The following is a 26,699-nucleotide window of genomic DNA, read 5'->3' as shown; positions in this document are numbered from 1 at the left end:
AATTGTCTTATCAGAGTGAACATTCAGCCCTGCAAGACTGCAAATCTATGGGTTATTTTTAACCTAATTACCTTGAATTAAACAAAAGTTTAGTTTTTTTTTTTCTTGAATTGAAAATGAGGCTAAATAGACTTTATTTGCAGCGAAACTTCAGCAGAAGACATACTACTTCCATTGTGCAGTCTAGAATAATGCCCGTGGCACTGCCTTCTATTAGGGAACAGTACTTGATTTTCTAAAGCACTGGCTTTTATGAGTTGATGCGAGAGGATATGCAGCTACAGAGCAGTTCACTCCTTTCCCATCCTGCGGATACCATGATCACTTTGGACTGGTGACATTTTAGATGGAACGCAGTCTCCTTACACTTGCCTGGCAGTGGCTCATTAACTGCACGTTAATTGAAACTGAAAGTTTGTCAGATGATTCAATTCAGTTACATGTTAAGTGGATTCAGTGAAGTAAGCATTACTGCTGTGGTGAAAATCTCGGTGGAATTGATTTGTGAACTGATTTGGAGGGATTCAACGACTTCATCAGCAGCTCAGAGAGATCGGCCTTGTGAGAAGCGGTGGAGGTTGGCCCTGTTCTGAGCAAAACAGATCGTACTGTTCTGCTTCCCCCAAACCGCTTTAATTACTGCCCAGTGTGTTGCCTTTCTAGGACATGTGTTAGCTAAGATTACTCAGGAGAGCTGAGAAGAGAAGAAGAAAATTGAAAGGATTGAAAGTCTGAATTCAGCAATTTAAATAGTCGAAAATGTTGAATTCCCTGTCTCTCAGTGGGCTGAGCAGTCATAAACTTTACCTGAGTTTGACTCAAACATATGTTAAAATAAAAGTGTATCTGCTTTAAACTAACAGACAGAAAATTCAAAATTTATATTCTCCATAACTCATCTTTTATATTGGGCCACTGCAAAAGTCCATTAAGTGAGCAATTTATTCTGTATGCTGTATCTGCTTATATGCTTGGTTTCAGTGTGGAGCCAGTTTTTATTGCTGAGTTATAAACCTTTTGAAAATAGGGGCTTGTAATGGAAACGCTGACAGACCTTTAACTAGGTCAGTCTTATCTGGCTCCATTATCTTTGCTTTTGTTAAAGCATTAAATGGCTGCATATTTGTTTATTTTTCTCACACTCCCAGAATTTTAGCGTGAGTATATTACTGAATTGTTTTTCCTTTAAAATGTCACAAACATGCCGCATTAGAGAGTTTATCCAAACTTCGCAGTGGTCTCTAAGAGTAAATTGAACTGTTGTGTCATTTGTGATTTCCTTGCTTATACCATGCATTTAGTTTGTAGTATGTCATTATGATACTAACACTAGATTTTTGTTTTTTCTGCATGTATTTTATTTCAATCTTGAAATTTGCTTGGTGTTTTGTGCTACTGTCTACGTGAAACGATAACTGTGTTTTTTTGTTTCCTCCCATTCAGATGAAAAGCCGTACCACTGCAATTTTTCTGAAGAGGAGACACCTATGGCAACATCTCAGGTGGATGAACTTCCGAAGCTGGGAAGCCACAATGTCAGAGAAAATGATGCCAGTGAGTCTAAACCAGAGATACCAGCACTGGTGTCCGCACTGGGGAATGTTATCAAGGAGCCGTTTTCAAAATACCGAGATCTGAAAGGTTCTGCAGATGTAAAGATGGCAGCATTTCACCACAGCCAAGGGCTTCCTTGCTCCAGTCACATTGTTAACTTTGCTCCAGGTGTGAGCCAAACATCTTCAAACGTAGCCATGGGCTTGAAAACATCGCTTGAAATACAGGCTGGTCGCCATAAAGAAAATTTGCCAGACCTATGCAGGGAGCATCGTTTCATAGAAAAGGGTGCTGAAGCTCAAGAGGTAGCCCCACTCGATTTGAGTGAAAAATCAACAAGGGATAATTTATGCAATAAGAATTTGAACACATCCTTGCAGGCTGCTTTAATTATCTACCCGTGTCCTTTCTGCAGTCACAAGACCTACTACCCTGAAGTCCTGTGGATGCATAAAAGAATTTTGCACAAAATCAGCTGTAACTCCATGGTTCCCCCTTGGGTCCAACAGAACGGATTCAAGAGTATTAAGAACAACTTGGTTTTTCTGGCAAGGAGTGGGCGCACGGGCCCCCCTCCTGTTCTCGGGGGTAAAGAATGCCAACCGCTGCCTGTCGCCAGATTTACGCGCACTCAAGTGCCAGGTGCTTTGCCAGGATCCAAAAGCAGCTCCCTTCCCGTTGGGATGACCCCTAAGTCTGGGAGCATGCATCAGCCCAAGGACAGCCATGCATTTGGCCACTGTGGTCCACGCGTATCAGGTTTTGATGGCTACAGGCAGCCCAAATTAAACCATTCCCAGGAGCAATACGGCATAGCAGCGCAACAGCCTCCCCTAAAAAATAAGTATGAAGCAAATTCCAAACTTATGCAAATGGGAGCCTTTGGCAGGAGCATAACGCCTACTCAGACAGTCATATCCAGGCCTGGCACACAGCCTACCAACAGTAAGCCAGTGGAAAAGTATGTGGTTCCCCAAGGAAGTAGCAGCTTTACCCCCTCAGGTAAGCACTGCGCAGCCGATCCCGGGAAGGCCAAATTCAGCCCCCTGCCGCAGTATCACCCGCTGTGCAAGAGCGAGCCCTACGCCAAGCACGAAGAGCCGCCCGTGCCGCAGAGGGAGTCCCACATCAGGGCTGGCAATGAGCTGAGGACACTGGCAAACTGCGGTGCCGTGGCGCGAGCAAGTCCGCTCCTGCAGCCCCCGCCGAGCGCGGTAGGAGTCTCTCCGGCTTTACACTCCAGCAAGCAGGAACTGGGACCAGACGGGCATGAAAAGCGTTTGGACATTTTAAATATTTTTAAATCGTACATTCCAAAGGACCTTGCTTCGTTGTACCAAACCTGCGGTGCCAACAGCCCTGTCCTGGATCACGCAGGTATGATTTCCCAGGCCCCGCTTCGCTGTGGAGCCGACTCGCTTGCTTCTCTTTTGTTTTGAGCTGTTGAACGTGTTTTTTACAGTTTCTTCCTTCCTTCTCTCCTTTTAACTGCTGGGATTGTAAGTTCCTTGTTTTACCATCGCTGGATAGGCTCGAGTAGATTTGTTTATGTATCTCTTAACGTTGCAGCATCCCCGCTCACGCACGGTGACATTTCTATCACAGGTCAAATGTATTTCGTTCCACCTGGCGTATTGCTGCTCCTTTGTCCCTCCGCTTCAAGCAGGCTGGAGTTACACAGATGTTCTGTCACACGAAGATCCCCGTGATACGCTGGTGCTGGCACACATCATAATCTTTTTGCTTCAGGCAAAATAAACATCCTCTGGGGCTTATCTGTGATGTTATTTTGGAGGATTTGTTCAATTTCCTCTGCAAACAAGTTTTCCAACAACAGAGAGAGATAATCACTTGTCAGTGTCCTTTGTCTTTCTTGACAAAAGTCTTAAGATCTTCCTTGTCCATATCAAAGACTACTATAGTATTTTTCAGATGATGCTTTTGATCTGTTTGTATGCTTATAATTAAAGAGAGGCAAAGCCAGATAGGTGGCTGCAAATTCACATAAGCAGCAATGGCAATCATGCAAATAGCTGGTTTAAAGTTCAGGGACTAAAAAGAGTACCGCAGCTCTCCGTCTGTCTCTTGCTAGTCAGCTGCCAAGTTTAAAAATATAAATAAATAAATAAACACATGCATTTGTTTTTGAAACCATGCTTTTTTGACTATCTGCCAGATTTATTTTGTGTCAGTGGAAACTGAAAATCACAGTGATCTACTACTCCTGAGATGGGTGGGGGCAGAGAAAGGGAACCACAGTCCCACCTCAATGCTATTTGTAAACCATACCTTTTTTTCATGTACTTTCTGTCAAAGTAGAAGCTGTGCAAGAAATTAATGCCACGTACACAGAGCAGTCATTTCAGACCTTTCTTCCTACAAGCATCTAGTATCCCTAGCAGGCGTGATGCTCTCTACCTGCCTTGTCAAAGGAATGTGTGAAATGGAGCTTGCGAGTGTCTTTTGTAAGTGGGATGAGAGCCAGGACACTGGGAAGCTGATCGTCTAAGGACAGTTGGGATCAAGTTCCCAGCAGGTGTGCAGGCTTGCAAGCTGACCGCTCCGGCAGCTGGGAGGCAAGGAAAGGCTGTGAATGTTCAGGCGGGTCTTTGTTGGAGGCCTTCTGGAGAAGGCAGGGAGGCAGGATCGATCCGAAATAGTCCGTGAGGAAGGACTTCCAGCCACTATAGCATCAGTTAAAAGTATTGCTGTTTTGAGAAGTTTGAGCGCAATTGTTATTTTTAATGAAGTTGATTGTTACTTATTATTATTAAAGGTATCATTTTGCAGGTATTGGAGATTATGGATTATAGCTATCATGCAGTTCCTATTAAAAAAAATACACAAGACAAAGACCTTTTCTGTTTCTGAAAAGTGTTAAGTATTTCTCTGTTCTGTGTCCATTAATCCACAGCTGATTTTCCTTTTGCCATCACTGTGCCTGCCCTAAGTAAAACTAATTGTTCTTCCATCACTTTGGGGTACCTTAATTTGGGTGAACTCTCCCTGATGTTATTTAATAGTGCATCATGTCAGTCTGCTCAGAGCAATCTTACTGGTCAGGTGAGCTCCCAGCTGTGTTAACAGGGATAGAGAAAAGCAGTAGGAGCTGACTTCAATGAATACAGGTGTCAGAAAGTATATGAGAAGTGTAAGGGCAAGATATTCAAGGAATTCTCTGCTTATCTGCTATTAAAACAGATTTTATTGTCAAATAGTTCTTTTTGGGGGGGAGTGATTTCCAAAGACATCACTATGACAGGACACGATATTTAGTGTTCATCTTTGCTTTAAAATCTCTTCTTTCAGAGTGCTTTTATAGCCATCACGTTTTCAGAATTGGAAACCTTTTGTTTATGCAACTTGTCTTCATGGTATATACAACTTCCAGGTTGATGGCTTTTCAGACCAATTGGCATGATGACTATTTTTCATAATGCTAGAATAAAAAGCTGCTGCAGGCAAAGGATCAGGGTCCTGCCCTCCCAAATGCAGGAGGCTAACGGAGCCTTGCTGAAATAACACATGGTCCTCGACTGAGCCCTCTGAGTCTTTGTCAGGGTGCATCATACAAATAAGTCTTCATGTGGCAATATGAATATGGTAATCATGACATGAAAAACAAAACCAAAAGTCTGAGGGAAGGCTTGAGTACAGGTTTAGTTGCATGTCTTTTCCCAACTGATCGTTCCCGATTGACTTTACTTGAGCGTTCAGTACACTACCCCGTCCTGGATCATGCTAGGGTATTTTAGCGTGTGGTAATGCAGGATTGTGACCTTTGCTTCCATCTCTCTTCATATTGGCTGGGTTTCTTCGTGGGGTCCTCATACATTTGTGCTTTTCTTTAAGAGGGTTAGTGTCCTTGGGAAAGAGAGTGGTAAATAGTGGCGCGACCCAGTAGCAAACACAAAGGTTTCTGTGCTGAGGTTAAGTTTGTTTAGCACTGTTTCCAAAACACTTCTAGGGAAAATCTTTTTGTCGTATTTTACAGTGACTATTTATTTATGTTCGGATTCTTTTCATGAATTGTGGAGTTCGGAAAGGATGGCAGCAGATGCATGCTTTCCCTGGGGCTCCTTTGAGACCAGCTCTGAATATTGCTTTCGTAGGAGTTCCCATTCAGAGAGTCACCTTCTCCTTCGTTTACCTTAATTTGCTACCACCTGTAGCCACCCACCCTCTTTTGTTCCCATACAGTATATCCTGAGTGACTCACGGGGTTATTGCCTTGCAGCAGTGATGCCCACAGAGCAAAGCTCTGAAATACCAAAAGCCTTATGGTGCTCCTTAGGAAACACAACAATGGCAAACCTACCGGGAAGCGATCCATTTTTTCCACCTGTTTCCTAAATAACTGCACCACATATGTGCTAGGGGGGAGCAAGATGAAAGTGCTGACCCGTTCTCACCTTCTGCAGTTGTGTAGCGCAAGGTGGCTTGGGCCGATACTCTAAGCCCTCCCTGTTAGGGATGCAGCATGGACCAGGCTAGTCAGTATTTGTCTTTAGCCCCTTAGCAGCTGTCAGTTAGTCGGTTAACCTCTCGCCCCAGTTTGCAGGGGCACTGAGATTTAAAGGCTTCCGAGAAGCGGTGTTTTGTGGTGAGTTACTGTCATGGGCGTCCAGGAAGAGGGTGTGCGGATTGAGCAGCGAAAAGGCCTGACCATTTCTATAGGCCTTTGTGTATTTTGTTCCTATTATTGAAGTAAAACATGTAGAGAAGACTGTGAATAGAAGCTCTTACTGCATTTGGCAGCAGAAAAAAAACAAGTCTTATCACAGAATTTTTGCAAAAAAAAAAAAAAAAAAAAAGGCTTGGTGAAAGTATTTTCCCCTTTCACAGGCAGAGACTTGGGGAAATGCCTTTCCAGAGGTCACACAGAGCCATCTGGGGAACCTAAATCTTCCGGGACCTGGGGGAGTCCCTGGGCTGAGAGATGCCCTGGCCCTTCCGCTGCTGGGCTCAGCTGCTGGTCACAGGGCCTGGTTCTGGTCCCTTCGTGCACTTCTTTCAGCTTTGGTTTCAAGCTTGCAGTTGTAGTTGTTCTGCTTTTGTTGTTAGCAAAGATGCTAATAATGTGCCAGAAAGTCTGCTTTAATCTGCAGTACCTACTAGGGAAAATCCGTCTCATTATATTTCTCTGAAGTCATCATTGAAATTGATGTGATATTTTTTCTTCTTTTTTCCCACTTTTTCCTTTTTTTAATTTTATTTTTATTTTTTGCTGAGCATAGAGCATCTGGATTTGGCCCTAAATCATGGATCTTCTTGCATTCAACTGCTAGAAGACAATTCTTGGAAGTGGCTCTGCTAGGCTGCATTATACAGACTGTACTGCCATCTACAGGAGGTGCTGTTATAAAAGGAGATAAGATAAATAGGATTTTTTTTTCCAGACAGACGTTTATTTACAATTTACATGGTGGTAGAAACCATCACAAGACACTGGTGCCATACCAGCAGGGTAGATGGCAGAGCAGCTTCTTTTCCCTTCCTTCTCAGGTACAGCAGTCTGTAGTTTGGATGAGCCCTGTGTGCCCTGCAGTTGTTTTTTTGTTTTGTCTTTTTGGGGTGTTTTTTTTTTTTGCTTTGCCTTTTTTTGCCAGTTTTTGTTCACAGTTTTACTCTACTAAAACACAGGAGGGAGAGCTGAAACTTGACTTCCACTGACAAGCCCCTGAGAATTTCTTTAAAAGCCAAAGCATTCCGATGGCAAATAAAAACATCAAGTCTTTCTTTCCGAGGAGGGCATTTTACCAAAATAGAAAAAGATGATGTTCAAGCATTTTTTTTTTAGAAAGCCCAATAAAAGTCAAATGTGTCTTTTTTGATCAGCAGTAAAAAGACAAAGACCAGCCCTTTAAGTCAGATACTGTAAACTGACCTTTGGAGAAAAAGGAGAGGTTTGAGTGGTTTTCCACAAATGCTAATGGCCTAGAAAACATGTTTACCGAGGGCTGGTAGGAGGCTGCTGTGCTGCAACTAGCTCAAAATGTCCGGGATGACACTTTCATTCACAGATGTCTTTCGTCTGTGCCTCGGAGGTCCGAGGTCAAAGCAGCACCGGCAGGCAGGTAGGCAGGGGCGAAAGGTTTGATCAGTTTGTGATGGCTCCACTCACTCTGCATTTGTCTCCAAGGTATTGCCGCCCGGGGGGGACAGTCGGGCTCTGGTCCTACTCACTTCCTATTATCCATGTGACTTGTCTCCGCCACGCTGGAGTCACTTTGATTTGCCTGATGTACTGCTTGACAAAGCTGGGTGATGGCTGAAAAGTGGATCCAGCTGCTCGGAGAAGCGCACACCTGACATGCCAGTCCTGGTGCGGGCACATCACGGGGAGCGTTTTTTAATTCAATGTAATTTATGCATTCTTGCAGTCCTGTGTGTGCCTGGCCTGTCAGCCAGTGCCTAGATGAAGGCTGACAGTTGTCATCCAGGGCCTGAAGGTAGCCTCACATAATGACACATTAGACATACTAATGATGTTTTCTTCTGGCATAATGTTTTCTTCTCAACTTTCCTCTCTCCCCCGCCCCCCCCTCCCGCTTTCCCTCCCTCCTCCCTTCCCTTCCTATCAACTACAGGGATGCTTAGGACACAAACACGCCAAGGAGACTGTGTCTGCAGAGAATGTGGAAAATGCTTTAACCAGCCCAGTCACCTCAGGACTCACCAGAGGTCTCACGCAGGTAGCTTTCCTCACTCCTCCTTGCTCTCTCTCTTTCCTGCATTCCTTCTTTCTGACCCAGCTAACAAAATGCTAGGAATTAACATTTACATCCCATGTTAACCCAAGTAATTCCAATACCTAAATCTCACGCGCTAGTTCTTTATTTTTATGGCTATCGCTCTTGTTCTCCACACGTTCCTTACCTGATTCCCCCCTCCATCCCTGGACTCTCTAAAATTGCAATGCATTTAAGATAAGTCTGTTCGCAAATGTTTTATTTTAATTAGAGAGTAGGCTACTCAGAAATGAATATGCTAATGAATTCTGTTGCCACCAGCACAAATTGAAATCAAAGTACCCCTTTCAGCAGAACATAAGGCTTTGTTTTGCCTGATCATCGCTGTTGACAGGGACGTTTTTGTAGGAAACTAGATTTCCCCCAGACAGGTCAGTTACAAAGATCTGAAGCCCCTGGCAGCCCTTTTTAACCGGGAGTGGTGAATCGTTGGGAATGTGGGAAGCTAAAGCTACCGGTGTGGAGATACCTCCTGAGCGTTACACAAGACAGTGGGACTGGCGGGTTCTTCCTGGGAAGTGTGAATGATGCATACATAAGCCAGTCTGATGCAAAATGACAGAGGCCAAATGGTAAGTAATGCAAGAAGAGGGTCCCTTTACACATACACTGATAATTAATGTTGTCAGTGATTGCTTTCTTCAGCACTGAAGTCTGAATTAAAAAGGGCAGTGGCCCTAGGCTGCCATTAGCACACTCTCTTACAGTAAGTGTTACGGTAAATTGGTATTTTCCGGCCACAGGCTAGTAGCTGGTGTCTTTTTTTGAACGTGGTTAATCTGTAATGGTCTCAAATAATGTACACACACTAACGAAGCTTGAATGTTCATCTGCTAACAAGCCCCCTTGTTCCCACAGTGGTATTTGAGTCTAATGGACTCCGAGGTACTGAAGTTCACACCACCTCCGCAGATGCCCCAAAACAGGTATGTTTTACAATTAATTGGGTGTTTGGTTTTTAATGGGGTAGCTGGGAAAAAGTTGCACCGTGATACGCATCGGTAAAGCACTATTTTATATCAAATGTGTAAATAACAGTGTTGCTTGATTTTTAGCTCGTAACATTTTTAAGCCTTTTATCAAAGTCTTATGTAGAGAGACAGTTAATTGTAGACCAGGTAACTGCTATTTAGATGAAGATGTTACTGGATTACTGGGGAGTGGGTGGGAAAGGTAACTGCACATTATACATAACACTGAGATAGCATTTTAGGAATTTATGGAAATAATTTGCTTTTACAACTCATCTCTTGTCTGCTGCACCAATACAGTTAACACTCATCTGTGTTTTTCTGAGGAGTATTCCTATTGCAATATCCTGTAGCTTGTTTTGAAAGACTCATATCTTTCAGTTCTCAGATTCTGTGTGGTGATGTGCTTTCCTGTGTCTATATACAGCACTTCCTATCTTGACAAACACTTCTCAGCACTCTGAATTATACATGGCAAAGCTGTTACGTAGAAAACCATTAAACTGAATTTATTTTGTAGCCCTAATGCCTTTGGAGACCAGTGTCATAACATAGACCTTCTCACTCCATCTTCAACTTGGCAAAGAGGTTTTAGGCCACACCTTCTTGTAGGCAGTTTTCTTTCATTCTGGAGTGCCTTAAGTATCACTTGCTTTTCTGCCTTCCACATTTTCTACTACCTTTTTACTACCACACTTTTCCTGTGCTCCTGTCTCTTATTGAACAAATGCAGATGATTTTGGCCATGCCTAGAGAGGATGCAGCTTGGTGCTAGTCCAAGTCTGAGCCTTCTTGAGATCTAGGAGCTGCTCCTTAGGCATCTTCTGCAGATGCCACTGCCTTGCCCAGGTCCTTCATAGAGACTCCAAGCGGCCTCCCTGCTTTACTTTCTTCTTTCCCCTGGGCATCCGGAGGCTTCTCTGGAGACCCGGCCTTTGCCACAGGAACATCCGGTGTTGCATTGCGACATAGTTATTTATCATGACTTAAAGCAGTGAGTGTGGCTGGTCTTCACCATTCTTGGCATAAGTTTGAGCCCATTTTCCAGTTTTTAAAGAACTGCAAAACCCAATATCAATAGGTGTTTTTATTAGCAATAGCAAGGGAATTGAAGCCTCAAATGGTTATGAATCCTGAATCTTTCCAAGGATGCTTTTCAGACTAGAGTGTGGTGGGATGTACTGCTGTTGCCTGGACTCTGCTGGAGTTTCCTTCTTTTGTGCTGTCAGGGGGTCACCTTTAATGACAATGAATTTACATGAGAAACTTGAGAAAAATAATGTTAATGTTTTATTCCTCATTCAAATAAGATAGTGCTACCTACTAGAAACATGACTTTAGGCTCTGATTTTAAATTTATTTTCATAACTGCTTTCCCCTACATGTGATTCTCTTTTTTTCAGAAAGTTCCTTCTACCTTAATTATGCCCTTCTCCCAATTATTTATTGAGTTTGTACCTTAATGAAAAAAATGCAAATTCTTTGTAATATTAATATGATTTCCTATATGTGGTAGAGTTTTGAATGGGATCAGTGTTTTCTGACCTTTACTACTGAATTGGAACTTCTGTATTGCAAAGGTGACCCAGCTCCTCAGTTGTTGTTGTGGGGGCTCTTGGTTTTGTGCTTGTGGGACACTACCAGGAAAGTTTTACGCTGCAGTTGGAGAACAGGAGAGCGAGACTGCAATTGGCCCCATCAAAAAGGGCTCTCTTTATGGGGTTTATCTCATAAAATGGTGCTAGGACATCCTTCCTGGTAAAAGCATATAGCAGGGTGAAATGTTTTTGGAGCTTTGGCCCTCTGAAAGACAATGTAAGGTCAAAATTGGAAAAAACATTTCCAGAGAATTCTGAAATGGCCATATCTGTCCAAAGAGAGATGTGACAACTCAGTTGGAGTCTTTTTACAGTTCAGGTTATATTACTGCACAATAAATTTACTCATAATCTTGTCTTTGTAAGCTACCACTATGCCAGAATTTATTGACTAACCTCTTCCACAGCAAACATAGTTTGCTGTCGCAGTCTCAGGGCATGTCAATCTGTCTTCAAAGAATTTGATTAAATCACAACATCTCTCAGTACAGCAGGGTACTGGGTGGAGGTTAGGTTCATGAATTGCTTCCTCTCTTGCCAATCAGCATTTCTTTCACAGAAGTTGCAGCATGATCCAGGGGGTTGTTTCCTTCCTTTGTCTTGTTCATTCTTTAATTTCAGCCTTTGTCTCAGTTTGTCAGCATCTATGTCAATTAAAATTATTCGGCTGTCTGCTGTTTTTCTTGTTCTCTTAGCAAACAGGCTTTACGCTCCCCCAGAAGACTCCACACAGTCCCTACCTTTTACGAAGGGAATACTTTCATTCCTACCTGCAGCTTTAGAAGCACAGAAATCAGCTCACACCGGGAACAGTGCCTGCAGCATTCTAGTAACATAACTATTTCCCACTTAAAACATTGTCACTCCGTGTCTTCATTTCATTTCTTAATTGGGGACAGATCTGTTCATGAGAGTTTACAGTGCAGAGTCAGTTCAAGTAACAGAAGTGCCATGCACATGCTCCCAGCAAGAAACAACAGCTACCACGGCTGGTAGCGCTACAATGAAGGGTACTTTTACATTAAGTGGATGTGATTTGTTTTGCATAATGTTTCCTCCTTACAGGTAAAATATATTCCCTTGAGTAGTCTGTTAAAGAGTAAAAATATTAGCATTAGTATATCATAGTTCCCCCATTTCCTTCAGCAGTCAAGAGAAGGTCTCCTCCAAAGGTTTCCCTCATTAGAACATTAGATAAGGCTTTTAAAATTCCCTAGCATAGTAGCTTACAACAGTGCTACGTTATACAGCTGTCTTCTCACAGAGTAATTTAAATCCAACATGTTAAAAATAAGGTCTACAATCAGGCTTTTTCAAAAACGAGCCAGCTAAATCTATATTTAGATATCTAAATAGGAAACCTAATTTAGGGCAATGAACCGCCAGCAGGAGATGCAGGTGTTCAGCAGCACTGTAAACTAGGCCACATATAGGGGTGTGTAAAGAAGACTATCCAATTTTAATAATATAGCAATGGATTGAAGTATTTCATGTTTTATCATCAATGGAATGTACACAAAAATAGGACATAAGATGGTTGTCTGCCTTATAGCAGTGTTTTCTGCTTTCCCCTTCCACCTGAATATTCTTAAAAAAGTCAAACTCTTTCCATCAAATAAATTTGCTTTGAGCTCGAGAATATTTTCTAATCTGTCTCTGAAGGACAAAAATGCTCATTATATACCCCAAGTCAATACAGTCTGTGCAAAGGCATGCAGAGTCTCTTGAAATCGTGCCATATTAGATGTACTGAATATTCTGAATATTTTTATAAATGCTAAATATCCCACTATATCCATAATTAAGCTTGCTTATCCACAATGAATATGTATCTTAATTTGGAATACACTAAGTAGCATCCAAAGACCTGATTTAGTAAGCATGAATTCTGGAAGCACTTGAATTGCTTATGCAGTAGAAGACAAATGCTGGCTCCCTTTTGGAAGGGTCCCTGTGACTGCATGCATCTCAAAGCCACTGTGATGCTCGGAGCAAAATTCTCCATTCTCAGAGGAGTTACCTGCTTCTGCAGCTAGAAGCCAAATTCCCAGGTGCATCCCGTGGCACAGGAACCATCCTGTGGTCTCCTTGTACAAAATGGTAACAACAGTTTCTAGGACATGTGCCTTGTGTTACGTTTTCAGAAGTGCATGCAATCTTGGCCTATTTCATACATATACATATATATAGAGAGAGTATAGTTTATATACTATATACATATATATAGTATAGTTTAACCTCTATCTCTGCTATGTTGCACAATATGTGCTAAAGTTTATAAAGGGCAAGTGATCGGGTTTTCCAAAGCCCATGATTTACTGGTTAGCACCAATGAAAACTGCTCATCTTCTTAGGGTTCTATATATATGTGAAGTCTATTTACAGTGCTGCAATCAAAGATTTCTCTGTTCAGATACACGTTCTATGCAAGTGAAGCAATCAGAAAAAAGAAAAACCTCCAACCTATTCCCCTTCAGAAAAAAAAAAAAAAGAAACTTGCCAAAAAAAAAGCAATTAAGAGCTAGAGCCCAGGAGAAAAATAGCTATTGATATCCAGAGTATCTCAGACTGAAGCTCTTCTTATGGTAGAATGTAGGGGAACTCTTTTTAAGTGAAAAGAAAAGGAAATAGCACAGTTCTGGAAGCTCATGAACTGAAAGAGACAGCAGAACAGTTTGTTAGGAGAGCTGTATACAATCTTCATTAAGGAAGCAGAGCCATAAGCCCTCATTCTCAGCAGAATAACAATTCAAAAATATTTTTGTAATGTTCAGCGCTGAAATAACATGAATGTAAATGGGTCAGAATTTAGGGAATAGACAGACTGCAAAGAACCATCAGGAAAACACTATATAGGTTGTGAAGGGGCTTGGGGGAAGGCTGAGGACATCCGTTACCTTTAATGTTCATATAGGCCAGCTGCAGTACTGGCTTGTCCCCTAGCTGGGGAGAGAGGGGAAAAGAAAAGGAAAAAACAGTAAAAAGATTTTTAAACCATTGGTTTCTGGTTATTCCATTTTGTTTTGATTTTTTTTTTCATTTTTAGATGTTAACACTGTCAGTTTGAAGTCCTATTTATGACATTTGTTCATGTGAAGCATCTTGCCCCAGTTTCTTGTGGAGTTTCTTTTAAAGATCATGATTAATAGTTCAGTCCTCATTATTGCAAATGTTATTTTTAAATAGTTATTCTGAGAACAAGAATTCCATTAATCAAAATAATAGATAATGAACAAATAAATGGCAACCTAATTTGTCTCGTTCATACATATGGAGATTACAGTGCAAACAATCAAGGCATCCTGGAGGCGGCTCTACTGGGCTTTGAGCAGGGTGTAGGTACTGTGTGTCCCTTAGCTTATGAGCACTGTGGACAGAGCTCCAGCTCTCGTCCCAATGTTTTCCCCTTGCCTAGAAACCACTAAAGTATCCGTGCTCCAAGCTGATCACTGCTATTTATTTAAATGGCACATGTTAATCCGCTTCTAGTGCATTAAAATGCCGTAAGTGAAATCATCCTCTTTCCAGTTAACTAGTGAAATCCCCCAGAATTCAGTATGGAGACAGTTTTGGCATGGAAGCTCTATGTTTTATTTACTAGAACAGCTGTGCTTCCCCCCCACCCCTTTCTTAAAATGAAGAAAACCTGCGTTTCACAGCGGTAAATTTTCACTTCAGGAAAAACGCAGTACAGGTGTCTGTGAGGTGGTTCAAACACAGGCTCGCACACCCCTGTATGCTTAAGCCAGGTGTTTAGCAATAGGTTTTAATTTCCTGCTGGAAAACAAAGCTTTGGTCCCTTTTGGAAAAGGGAAGATACCGAGAAAACGCACGCGAGGGAGCCGCAGGGTCGCTGTCCGCTCGCCCCGGTTTCGGGCGCGTTTCCCGGTGGGGTGGCAGTCCCTCTTCTCATCTCTTCCCGGGCTGCTGTCCCACAGGGTCGGGCGGCAGGGAGCTTGTGGTGACAAATGCCTCCTCACGGGATCGTGGCTCTGCCTCTCAGGTGCGATGCAGCCGTGCAAAAATGTAAAGCATCCTCCCGAGTTTACTGCAGGAAATTCAGCATCCAACTAAGGAAGTTTTATCACATCTCTCATTCAGTTACTGTTTCCTACATTTCAAATATACTGCGATCTGTACAGAGGCTTTTTTTTGCTTTAATTTTGTTGCAAATCTTTCCGACTTAGACCAAACTTTGACTGGTAAATGTCATGAATCTTGGGCCAGGTTTAATTAGGAATTTTCTAAATCTATTAACAAAAGAGATGCACTTAATACATTATGTCAACCAGATCTGGGCTTTCTTTAGCTATTTCTAGGGCTGCCATAGGCACAGCTTGAAACTTGCTTGGATTTTACATGGGTGCCGTATTTTATGTTGCATTAATTTAAAATGGTCTGTTTCACTTCATCAAGACTGTAGCTTAAGGATAATGCATTTATGTAAGATTAATCTTGCCATGTTGTTTTAGGATCAGGATTGTAAACTGCATTGTTCCGACAGTGATGTTCTAAATGTCATTTTAAAGCTTCTCCCGGGAGCTGCAGGCTCCCACTTATTCACGATTTTATCTTTAATTTCACTTGATTTTTAGAATATCCCTTCTATTTTTTTTCAACACAGTAATTATTCATGGAAATTGGCTTAAAAAAAAAAAGATAAAGATGACAAGTGAAGGTGGTGGTGGGGAGCCCTGCTTCTTAGCCTTTGACAGACCTGCACAAAATTCAAGTTTTTTCTTCTCTTAGCTGTCACTGTGACCTCAAACTTCAGTCTTTTTAAAAGACTGTGATCTTGTCACGAATCCCTTTCGGCTGACACAAAATTCTGCTTTTTGGGAGGCCTCCCTGCCGCCTTCCCTCCCTCAGTGTTCATAACCTTTGCGGAATTGCTCCTTCGCACACCACTCCGTGCTACGTTAGTCCGTCCACCAGGTTATAGGGGCCTGCTATGCTTTGCTCTCGGTGGAGATTATTATTAAAAATATATGTTTATAATGCTCTGCATGATCTGTATGATGTGTCAGGTGAAAATTAACATGCAATTAGCACGCACAAGGAAAATAAAAGGTGACTGATGCCCCAAAGAGGCTCGGGGTGAGGGGTGGGTTGCCTGGAGCAGAGGTGCAAAGGGAAGGGAAAGGAGGCCGAGAAGAACAGAGCTCTCCTACTTATCGTCTCTGTTTCTTTGGCAGGGGAGAGACCACCCCAGCGCGGACGCTGTCCACACGGTGCCTCTGCGGAAGGGGACCTAGGGCCGAGGTGCAGCGGGAGCAGGAGCAGCGGCCGCGGCAGGTCCCCGCCGGGGTGTCCCCGCCGGGGTGTCCCCGCCGGAGCCGCGGCCACGGCGCTCCCCGGGCCCGCGGGCGGCAGCGCTCCGTGCCCTGCGACGAGGGGGATCGCCTCTGCACTGTTAATCACGTTGAAATAAATGAAGATGCTACACGAGATATATATAAATTGACGTACTAATCAGTCCCCTGGTTCCTTATTTCCTTTATAATAAACAGTGGAGCTGGCAAGCACTGTGGCAGCACAAGGCATCTATATTAATCAAGAGAAGTTTGAGACACTGGAAAAAATTAAACTTCATGTGATTTGGACAGCATGAAGAAGTTAAGCACTGTAACAAAAACCTCCCTGATGCTCACAATGACTATTTGATACGTTTGAAAAACAGCGGTGGATTCGAGGGCTGGAGAAGTATTAATTAATGAAACTGCCACTGCCTGTCACGCTGAAAAGCAAATTTTTTTTTAAAAAAGAGGAAGAGCAGGGGTGGGTGTGGGGAAAAGGTGGCATTTGGTGCTGAAAAAGCAATGCTTGATGAAGGATTAAAGGGACTAAGGAGAAAGACCGTCATTCTGCAATGGTTTGTTTCATTACAGTTTGGGGACCACTTGCATTTCTAGTGCTCTTGTTCTTGACTGCGCACCATTAATAGTATGTGAATATGGAAATTGAAACACTTCCACAGCACAGCTTCTCTTCTGCTTTGGAAAAGAAAAGCAAGTTGAACACTAAGGAAAACAGGTTTCTGTGTTTTACTCTCAGGACCTTTTTTGTAACAGGGCTACTTTCTTCGACCTGATCACAAAAGAAGTCTTCGCGTATAGAAAACATTAATAAATATTGCTCAGCTGTTGAAAGCCACTGATCCAGATGTTTATAACAGAAAAAGGAGTCACTGAACAAGTTCAGGCAGACCTTGGCCTTCGAGATACCACAAGCTCCGGCATCTTGCTTGGCTGCCCATCCCCTCTGGGCCTGGTGATGCTCTCAGAAAGACGAGTAACTTCTTTTGTGGTGGAAGGTTAATGTTCCTGTAATGTGTCATGTCTTGTACTTAGTGATCACTGGTGGTGTTGGGGAAAAAAAAAAGGCAAAAAAAAAAAGCTTTATATACCTCTTCTACAGTAACTCTCTAACTGCAAGTTTTCAAGGTGGGGTTGCGGCACATAACAGGTTGTTAAACCATGCAGTGTAAGCAATTAAAAAATGTATTCCACAGATATAAATATTTTCTTTTCTTATTGCTGTGACACTATGTGTGATGGTAATATTTCTGAGAGTTTCAGATTTTGCACATATAATTTTATGCATTATCAAAAGTTACCTGCTGCCTTGAAAGAAAATGTTCTGTGAAAAATTTTGCAAAAGCTTTACTAGTTTTTTTTTTTTTTGTAACATTTTGTAAAGGCAGGAAATGGATTAAAAAACCCTAGCATGCTAAATATATTTTTCAAAAAAGCAATAATTTTACATGTACAGAAATGATGCTAACCTTTAATACAGGTGAGAGCAACAGTTTACTTAATACAGAAATGGAATAGTGCTGTTTTTGTAGAAATGGGCTTCTTACACAAAAATTTGTTTTAATAAAAAAAAGCGTGATCTTTCTGTTCTAACGGTTGGGGGGGTGTTTTTTTTTAAAAAAAAATCTAGTCAGTGATTGATTCAGGATAGTACTTGTTACCTGTTTTAAAAATTACTTGACAGTTTTTGTTACTCTGCAACACTTGCAGCAATGCAAATTAACTTTCCTATGTATTTTTTTACTAGTTTTTCCTTATACTATTACACCAGATGTATACCAGAATTCTCTGTAAATCCTGGTGTAGATAGGAATGTCTGTGCAAATACTTACAAGTGACTGTAATTAACTGTTTTGTGAAGTTATTTTGAGGGAGGTCACATAGACACATTCCATTGTACACCAAAAAAAGAAAAAGGAGAAAAAAAAAGAAATATTTTGCTGTGTTGCTTACGATTGATCATCATTTTGGGTTTGCACTAGCTTTTTCTTTCTTTTTTTTTTTTGTTTTGTTTTGTTGCTTTTCTGAGTCATATTTTCCATGAGTGAAAGTAATGGCAACAGTTCAGGAATGCACAAAAGCTAGTTGCTTAGCCTATTTGTGTTTTAGTTATTAAAAACTCTTCTGTACTCAAAATGGCATGCAAAGTGTAGTGTACATTTGTAATTTCTCCTTTTTTAAAAATTTCTCTCTTTTTTTTTTCTCAAGATGTTATAGAAAAACTTGGTTAATATTTGGAGCCAAAAGCTGCTTTTTGGAGCTTTTTTTTTTTCCAGAATATCTGACAGAGAAGCTAGTGCTGTCACTGCTATTGCCAGGGTACTAATCAGCAAAGTTTACAATCATAATTTAGCTACATGAAGAACAACAGTAGGGCAAATCAGTTTAAATAATTATATGCTGTGTATAGCACAGAAATGAGATTTTCAGTTAATTAAACAAGAAATAAGTGTGGGTGGAGGAAAGCCAACCTTAAAGACCAGCTGTTTTCAGAAATGAATCCCATGATTTCTTTTTTCTTCTTTCTCATTGTATCTTATTGATTTGTTATTTTAGTGAGGCCATAGTATTTAAAATGAGTTGTGTTCCTTATTTATTTAGTCAATGGGCTTTGATCAGCTCTTTTAAACAACGTGATAATTTTTTGGCATGACACACTCCTGTAAAGCCCTTTTATGACTGTTACAGGGACTTTCTACTACCTCTACCAATCTACTGTTTCTTCTTCTTAACAGTTTTTATGGTGTTGCAAGTCTAATGTAACTTAGACAATAAAGGGTTTGATTATCTACGCTGCAGATTTTCAGTGTATCTGCCATCTCTCTTTCTCTCTCTTTCTGTTTTTGTCTTTTTTATTATAGCTAAAAAGCAGGTGAAAGAAAGACCTTCTTTGCCATGATATTTTTTGTTTCCTGAGTGTTCTGCACGGATCAAAAGTCAAACCTGGAGAAACGTTTTCCCCACGGAGACGATCAGCTCCCGTATTGTCATAATTCTGTTTGCATTCTTGAAATTCTTTGTCAAATGTGTCATGAATAAACTGTTGTGTACTGCAAAATGGAAAGCAAATTAGAAAGCCCCAACAGTTTTTAGTTTTGCATTTTAAAACCACTTTAAAGTACTTAGTAAATTGCTGCCCCCGTCTTATGGTAGGTAGACACCACTTATATGAAAACAGCTAGTTAAGAAAATTATCCTTTGAAAGATAGCAGCTTGCATTTTGTAAGGGCGGGGGGGGTGGGAGGGGGAAGCTTTCCACTGTTAGCTAATTGTCACTTTAAATCTGTCACTTGAGTGATTTTTCAGGCTTTGACATCATGCATAGTTTGTGCCAATCTTTGTAAACTTGTTGCCTTCCTCGTACTTTGTGTGCGTTTTGCACTGCATGTGTAAATTCTTCATGCTCGGTGCTTCAGAGTATAGTTGACGTTTTGAACTATTTTATGAAACCATGTCCTTCTGCTGGGGAGCGCTGCCTTCTCCTATTTTCTCGTTTTCGTGTTTAAGGGATTCACAAACAAGCCCATGCTTTATTTTGTTTCTCCTTGCTCTTTTCTGGTGTTGAGCTACTTAAAGTGTATCTGCACTTGTTAGAGTACATTGTTAGAGTACATTGACACTCATAGGAATTTCTCTTGAGTTGATTCCCCTGTAAGAAAGGAAGAGAAGGCCTGTGTGTGGCCAGAGAAGGCCTGGAACAAAGTCTGAAGCGAGCGGATGACTGGTCTTCTGCTGTGTAAAATGTATTGGGTTAAAATTAGGAAAAATGTCATTTTACGTCAAACCTGTCCCCCAGAAGCCAGTATTTCTTAAGCAGCTCTATGCGAAGCATTGGATTGTAGAGTGACCTTCCTCTCGTGCTCTCTCCACTGTCTTTTGCTGTGGGTCAATATGGGTCTGACATCACATACTGAAGTATATTTTGGGGCAAAACTTGGGCTGAGAACTTGTACCTGAGGAGTGCCTCATTGGTCCCCCAGATTGGGAGCTACTAAAATGAAATTGAGCGTGTTAATATATATAAATATATATGCAAAGAAAACCTTAGCCTTTATTTTTTCATGAATTATAAAACGATTGTGCCTGGAGCCATAAAACAGAAGGGGACAGTTGGCTGAAAAAGCATGGATGTGTGCTGCCTTATGACCTGCTTTCAATGGGGCTGAATATATGCTGCATGCTCTAGAAGCCATGTAACTGTGTTGATGTCTGGTTATCTCAGGGTAGAATGTGTCTTTTATTGTGATTTTTATTATAAATTTATTTATTCAGCTCAATTCATAGTACTTTTGGAGATCTTTTCCTTCACTTCCTCCCCCACCAGCTGATCTTTCCTTCATGAGGCCAAAGCAGGAGTGAGTAGATGGGAAAAGGAAAAGGCACGAGACTAGGTACTATTAGAAACAAGTATTTCTAAATTGATCTCCTGTTTGCTGCTGTTGATCAGAATGAGGGATTATTTTTTGCTATTGAGCATGATAGAAAAGGATATTGTGTAGGAAGAAACAGCAGTAGGAAGAATAGCAGAGACAGTGCTGTGGGTATAGCTTGGGACAAGGGATCAAGAGCATTTCCATGCCCCCACCTGTATGGGTCTGAATAACGAGGTGGACGTTGCTGGCGGGGCCATGGGAAAGAGATATGGAAAGAGCACATGAAAGGGTGGAATATAACCCTCTCAAATTCACAGACAGAAAATAATGTCTACAATGGCCAAAATTAAGGGCAAGGGGAAACCAGGAGTGGAGAGAGGTTTGTAAGTAAATGACTAGAAGTCCTCTCTGCATGGAAAAGTTGCCAAGGAGGGCAACATCCACAGGTCAAAGGATGTGGAGAAGCAGCAGAAACTGAAACCTAACTAGAAGAGAAATACCTGTTGGAAAAGGTCCTCCTTAAAGAGAGAAGGGATGAAAGGGCGACTTTCGATGGCCAAATCGGAAACTTAGAAAACTTCAGTTCAAACTGGGTGAGTCTTTCTGCTCTTTCTGGGAAGTGTTCTGCAGTGGTGTGAGGCGAAGTGGTGATGTGGCAGAAGAAAGGGAATGCCATTCTCGATCTGTATCCTCTTGACTGTGAGTGAACCGCTGTTAGGACTGTAATTATGAGTGGCGGAGGCTGGACTGAAGGGTCTTTCCAATGCCCACGGGGGATTCAAAATCATTTACTCTTTTTGAGAAATGAGCATGTTATTAACTAGCCCAAAGCAGAAAAAGGACAGGGAGGAAAGAAAAAAAAAAAAGCCAGGAAGGAAGGCATAGTGTTTTAAGCAGATGCTGAACTGCAGCAATCCTGTGAGGATGCTAGAGGGTGCATTCAGATAGCTTTCTCTAACAGAACATATTTTAAGATGCCTCACAGTATGTTGGATAAAAGAGCTGGGGATGCTCCAAGCTGTTAAGAAAAAAATATCTACTGTTAAAAAGGCTTCATCAACTTGGATGTCTGCTTTGTGAAATCCTTTTTATCCGAAACTTAGATTATGAAGTATGTAAGATTGATATGGATGGCTTGATTTGTTTGTTCCCATGCCATCAGTGCTACCTACAAAGGTGAGTTACTTGTCACATGTTTAGAAAATGTTGAGGTATCTATGTCCCTTTTCTGAAAGTGAAAATATCTGAGTTGTATTTCATCATCATCAACCCAAGTACTATAGGAATTTTAGAATGTTTTTCTAGGCAAAGAAAAAATATTTATGTTCTAAATATTATTTGTTCTAGTATGTTATAAAGGGCAAGGAAGAGCCTTCAGTTCATTCTAGAATGAACTGGAATTCAGTTCTGAAGTCAGCTGGAATTCAGCTTACTTTTCTGGGAAACAGAAAGGTTGTGGCCCACCTGGATTGTACAAATACCAGTCTCGCTTGGTGTCCGAGACCTGTGGACTGCCACAGAGCTCCAGAGAGGTACTCTGGAAACCAAACTTCTGCTAGAGGTCTTCCTCGAGGAAAGTAGGGTGCAAGCTGAACTCGTTCCTGCTTTCATTATGAGATTTTTATGACTGGCACTGTGCGTACAGGACATCCGTTTTCCCAGATGGCAGCCAGTGTTGGGAAGTCATCTTGCCCATGGAAGACCATTTTGATGGGACTGTTAAATGGTAACCAGTTTGTTGGCTACAACCAACCAGTTTGTTTGTTTCCCACATGTTTATTGCTTCCTTTCCCTGCAGAGGTTGCCAGCCTCCGAGCACAGCCACAGACGGGTCCTTGGCGCAACTGAGGAAGTGAAACCTCTCATGGGGTTGTGGAGACTGCAGCTGGGAACAGTTTATGTCGGGATGAGTTCCCAAAAGCCCCATGCCCTCTGCCCCTTAGCTGTGTCAGATGGCAAATCAGATGTGTCCTCCTGCAGGTACAGGTGTAGGAATTACTTTTTTTCTTTTTTTATCCTCTCTTTTTACTTTTCAAATATCATGATAATAGTAACTTACATGCAGCACCAGTCTAAAAAAAGCTTTGTGCAGGAGCACTACCAAGCAAACTTCACAGAAGCAGGAACTACAGGTCTACAGGCAGCTTTAGCTGCTTCTGCAAGTGGAGGATTAGTGGAAATTTGCTAACTGGAATTAGGGCCTGGCACTCCAGTTGCTTACAATGAGCATTTGGAAATGTGAGCTGGGATCTGGCAGGCTCTTGTTGCCCATTGGAAGGGTGATTTCTTCCCAGCAGGGTGACACACTTCTGTAACCCTCTTCCCTGCATGCCTGTCTCTCCGCACTTGCCTTCTCCGTTTGTGACCAGATGGGACGGCCGTCTCCAGCTGTCCTGCAAGCCATGTCCACCAAGAAAGAACCTCAAAGGACCCTGCTGTCTAAGATGGGCTTGCACCATGTGCCAATAAGGGCTTCACAACATTTGGCTGGAGGTTCTTTGGGTCCATGAGTTATACTAAGGAAGCCTGGGGGAACTTTGAGATAGGTTAATGAAAGCACGAGGGTTAAATCCAAACAGAGCCAAGAGAAATTCCAGTGAATTCACTATTTTTTATTGCTAAAGATAATTTGATGGATGATTTTGTAGATCAGTGTCTTTGTTCACCATTGCACATGATGTTTGACAAGGCAATTTACCACAGTCTTCAGGGTAGCAGGAAGGGCAGGTTGTGAGCAAGCGTCGAAAAAAGACATAGACTTTTCACTTGCTGCTGGAATGGTTGATGATTTACTTCATGACACACTGTTTATAGGCTACTTCATTTCCTACACTGCCCCTGGAATTTTTAGTGCTTTCAAGGTAAGAAACATCTAAGGAATTCCCTGCAAAATAACTTTTTTTTTTATTATTGTCTCCTCCAACGGCCTAAGAAGTGAGAAACTGCATGGCTTTTAAAGGTGACGCAGAAGTGGGATAGTCCAAGTGGCAGCAGTATAGCAGCCCCAAACTACTACTTTTTCTGAGTGTGACATGAAATTATTTGGTAACTGAGTTTTTTTTTTTTTTCCTACTAAATAAACAGTGACTTTAAAATGAGGCACAGCTGGATGCTCCATTAAACCCTCTTGGATTCTGCTTCTGGAGTTGTATTTTCTGGGTGAGCGTTTTGCAGAAAATGAGTCGTTATTGCAACTTTGCGAGTTTTTAGAAAAACAAGCTCATAAGTTTAGAGAAATATTTTGATTGTAGCCAGAACCACACTGCTTTGGGAATTTGAACTAGAAAGAAATAAATGGGTGGTTTGATGGCACGGGAAGAAGCACAGAGGCTGTAAACCTAGCTTTATGTTGACCCAGCTGTATGCTGACATGGCCATATTGTTACCAAAGCTATTTTGGTGAATGGCAGGTGATTCCAGGGAATACAGGTCTCTTTTAGGGACTCCTAAGATCATTTCTCACATTGCTTTTGGCAAAATAATTTTCTTTGTAAGTTTACAGTTTCCCCTGTGTCCTTTAGGTAGAGTCCCGTCTGTGTAGGCACTGCGTTGTAAGAGACCTTTCCTCATGCTAACACTGCACATAGGGTGCTGTGCAGAAATGACCCTGAGATGGATTTGAAAGCAAATTCCTCTTCTGCCCACTTTGCTTTCCTGCTCGCAGACCCTGGCAGTAAAGCAAGCTAGCTGCCTCTCTGAGAAGTGCCACGCACAGGGGACATGCATGGCGCTCTAAAGGCGTTTTGCCTGCTATGTTCATGGGTCCTGGCACTCTTGGCTTCGGTCAACCTGCCCTTACTGTAACCGAGTTATTGAACAAATAATACTGGCTGGGTCATGGGCGCTGCTCATCATGAGGCAGGTGGGATCTGCAGGCAGTCTGGCTTCTGAGCCCCAGCGCAGGATGCTTACGCACAGAATTTAGATGTGGATGTGGGAGATGAGGATTTCACAGCTCAGGTGAACATAGATCTGGACATTAGGCAAGGAGGCTCTATGGGGGTCTGCGGAGGCATGAGAGCAGGTCTTAACAGTCTTAACCTGCCCAGATAATGATGTGGAGAGTTTGACACAACTGTTTCTAGAGCCTTAAACTGACATTTTTAAATTATTCTGCCTATCTATGATTTCATATCCTTTTTGTACAATTAGGAAGAGGAAAGCTGTTCCTAAGAAGACGATAAAAGTCTTCACAGTTCTTACTGTCTTTCTCAAACATGGAAAAAGGGCAAAGTCTGTTCTCTTTCCCACTTGAGTGTTTTCTTAGCAGCTCCATTAATATCACTGGGATTTTTGCATAGTTACATGGCTGACTGAGGATAAATTTGACCTACAGTAAGTGATGCACTGAAACTCAATATATGCCTATTTACATAGTTATTTTGTGAAGGGAAGGAATTAGAACAAGGATTGCAGAATGATCCAAAATGATCCTACTCTCTACATACATCTGAGGAAACTGTCACACCAACTCTGAAGCTGAGCTGTATTTAAATCAAGAGATTAGCTGCAGGCTGATGTCATACGTTGGCTCATAATATTTTAACCGAACCTTGTGCCTTTGGCAGGAAACTCTTCCTTTTCTTCCCCCCCTTTTTTTTTTTTACTTGAAATAAAGCAGTCTCAGAAGATGGAGGTAAACAGGTGTAGTTGTCCCAGTGAATTAACTATGAAGAGGCAATGAAAATGATACTTAATGTACTTTAAAAGATTTGGCTTTCGTATGGAAATGATATCAGTCGAAGTGAAAGCAATACTATCTACGTGGGAAAGTGTCATTGAAATATTCTTTCTGCTGCTTTTTGTCAATAAAGAGGCTTGAATTATGCATTAGCAAGGCTATAAAGTTCTGGAAGATAATACAGCAAGGTTATGAACCAGGAACAAAAGAAAAGGAAACTCTAGGTTCAGCTTGGTAATATATCACTTGGCACATGAATAAATGGTTATAATGCTCTGCACATTATAAAGACAGTTGTCATATATTTAAATGAGACCAGAGCATTGCTTCAATTTTTTCTTCAAATACTAATTTTGGAGTTATAAATCGTTTTTTTCTTGAAAATTAGAGTTATTGGGAATATTCTAGAAAATAACTATTATGTAGATATATTTGAGGATGTAGAATTTTACATAGATACCAATTCATATTCACAGTGAGTAGTCATCTCCTTGAAATGAGAGATATCTTTGGTCTGAGGTGACCAAAGCAGTATTATACTAATTTTAAATGCCAGAAATCTGGAAGAGGAGATTATGAACGAAGAATTATTCACATATTTTTTTTTACTTTGTTATTTTGTTTGTTTGTTTTCTTGCTCCCTAAGTTGGAAGAAAAAGAAAAGAGAGAGAGAAGAAAAATTCATCAGATAATTTGTCCTCTCCTGGTATTTATGAAATCACAGATTTCTGCAGACCCTTAATCCCGAATTACATTCAGCTGCTATTACTGAGTTGGGTGCTAATATTTCACTTGACTTGGATACTGGTCCATGGGGCTTACCCCATCCCTGCAGATGCAGTGTACTGATTTAAAGCCATGAGAAAAACAGGGAAGCTTTCGCTTAAGGATTACCTCAAAAGCCCCAAGCTTTTCCATTATGTTGCTGTGTGTGTATATATGAGATGCATCATTTCCAGGTTAGTTTTGTTTGGAGCTGGAGCGCCTTCCTCCCCGTTGAGCGGACTCAGCTGCTGAGCGGAGTGCGGGGCAGTATGCTGGGATGGGGAGCACAGTGGAGGCTGTAGTACAGCGAAACTCATGGTGACTAGTGGGCTGGTTGAGATGATGTTTCCTCCATGGTCTCTACGAGAGCTCGGGACTCTCATCCTTAATGGGAGCCTAGGAGATTTCCATGACAAATCTCCCAATGACTCAGCTGGCTTTGTTGGCACCACCTCCATGGCCCCTCTATTGCAGAACTGCATTGGGGTAGGGCAGGTTCCAGCTCTTCTGCTGATGTCCGTCTCCCACACGAACAGGGTTTTCATTGCCATAAATGCAAAGTGAGGAAGCTGCAGAAGATCTGCCACAACATTTGCTTTCCTCTTTGTTCTCAGCTTCAGAAGTTTGCAGACTATCTCCCATTGATTGCTGTTGTTGAGCACTAACTCCAGTCATGGACATGGGCCATGT

The 26,699-nt window shown here is 41.7% G+C and overlaps 1 protein-coding gene across 1 annotated transcript in view; it reads left to right on the top strand.

Moving 5' to 3' along the window:
- ZNF516 (zinc finger protein 516) overlaps positions 1-16,168 on the top strand; it is a 57,510-nt gene extending 41,342 nt beyond the window's left edge. Inside the window, exons 2-5 of the mRNA XM_010214370.2 lie at positions 1,444-2,931; positions 8,145-8,249; positions 9,165-9,232; positions 16,071-16,168. Of these exons, the coding sequence (XP_010212672.2) occupies positions 1,444-2,931; positions 8,145-8,249; positions 9,165-9,232; positions 16,071-16,130 (1,721 nt within the window). The 3' untranslated portion in view covers positions 16,131-16,168. The remainder of the gene's footprint in view (positions 1-1,443; positions 2,932-8,144; positions 8,250-9,164; positions 9,233-16,070) is intronic.
- The last annotated feature ends 10,531 nt before the right edge of the window (positions 16,169-26,699 follow it).

Source organism: Tinamus guttatus, unplaced genomic scaffold (assembly GCF_059628265.1).
Source record: "Tinamus guttatus ecotype Peru unplaced genomic scaffold, ASM5962826v1 Tinamus_guttatus_pri_ptg000639l, whole genome shotgun sequence".
Classification (NCBI taxonomy): Eukaryota; Metazoa; Chordata; class Aves; order Tinamiformes; family Tinamidae; genus Tinamus; species Tinamus guttatus.
This window is presented reverse-complemented; position numbering and strand designations above follow the sequence as displayed.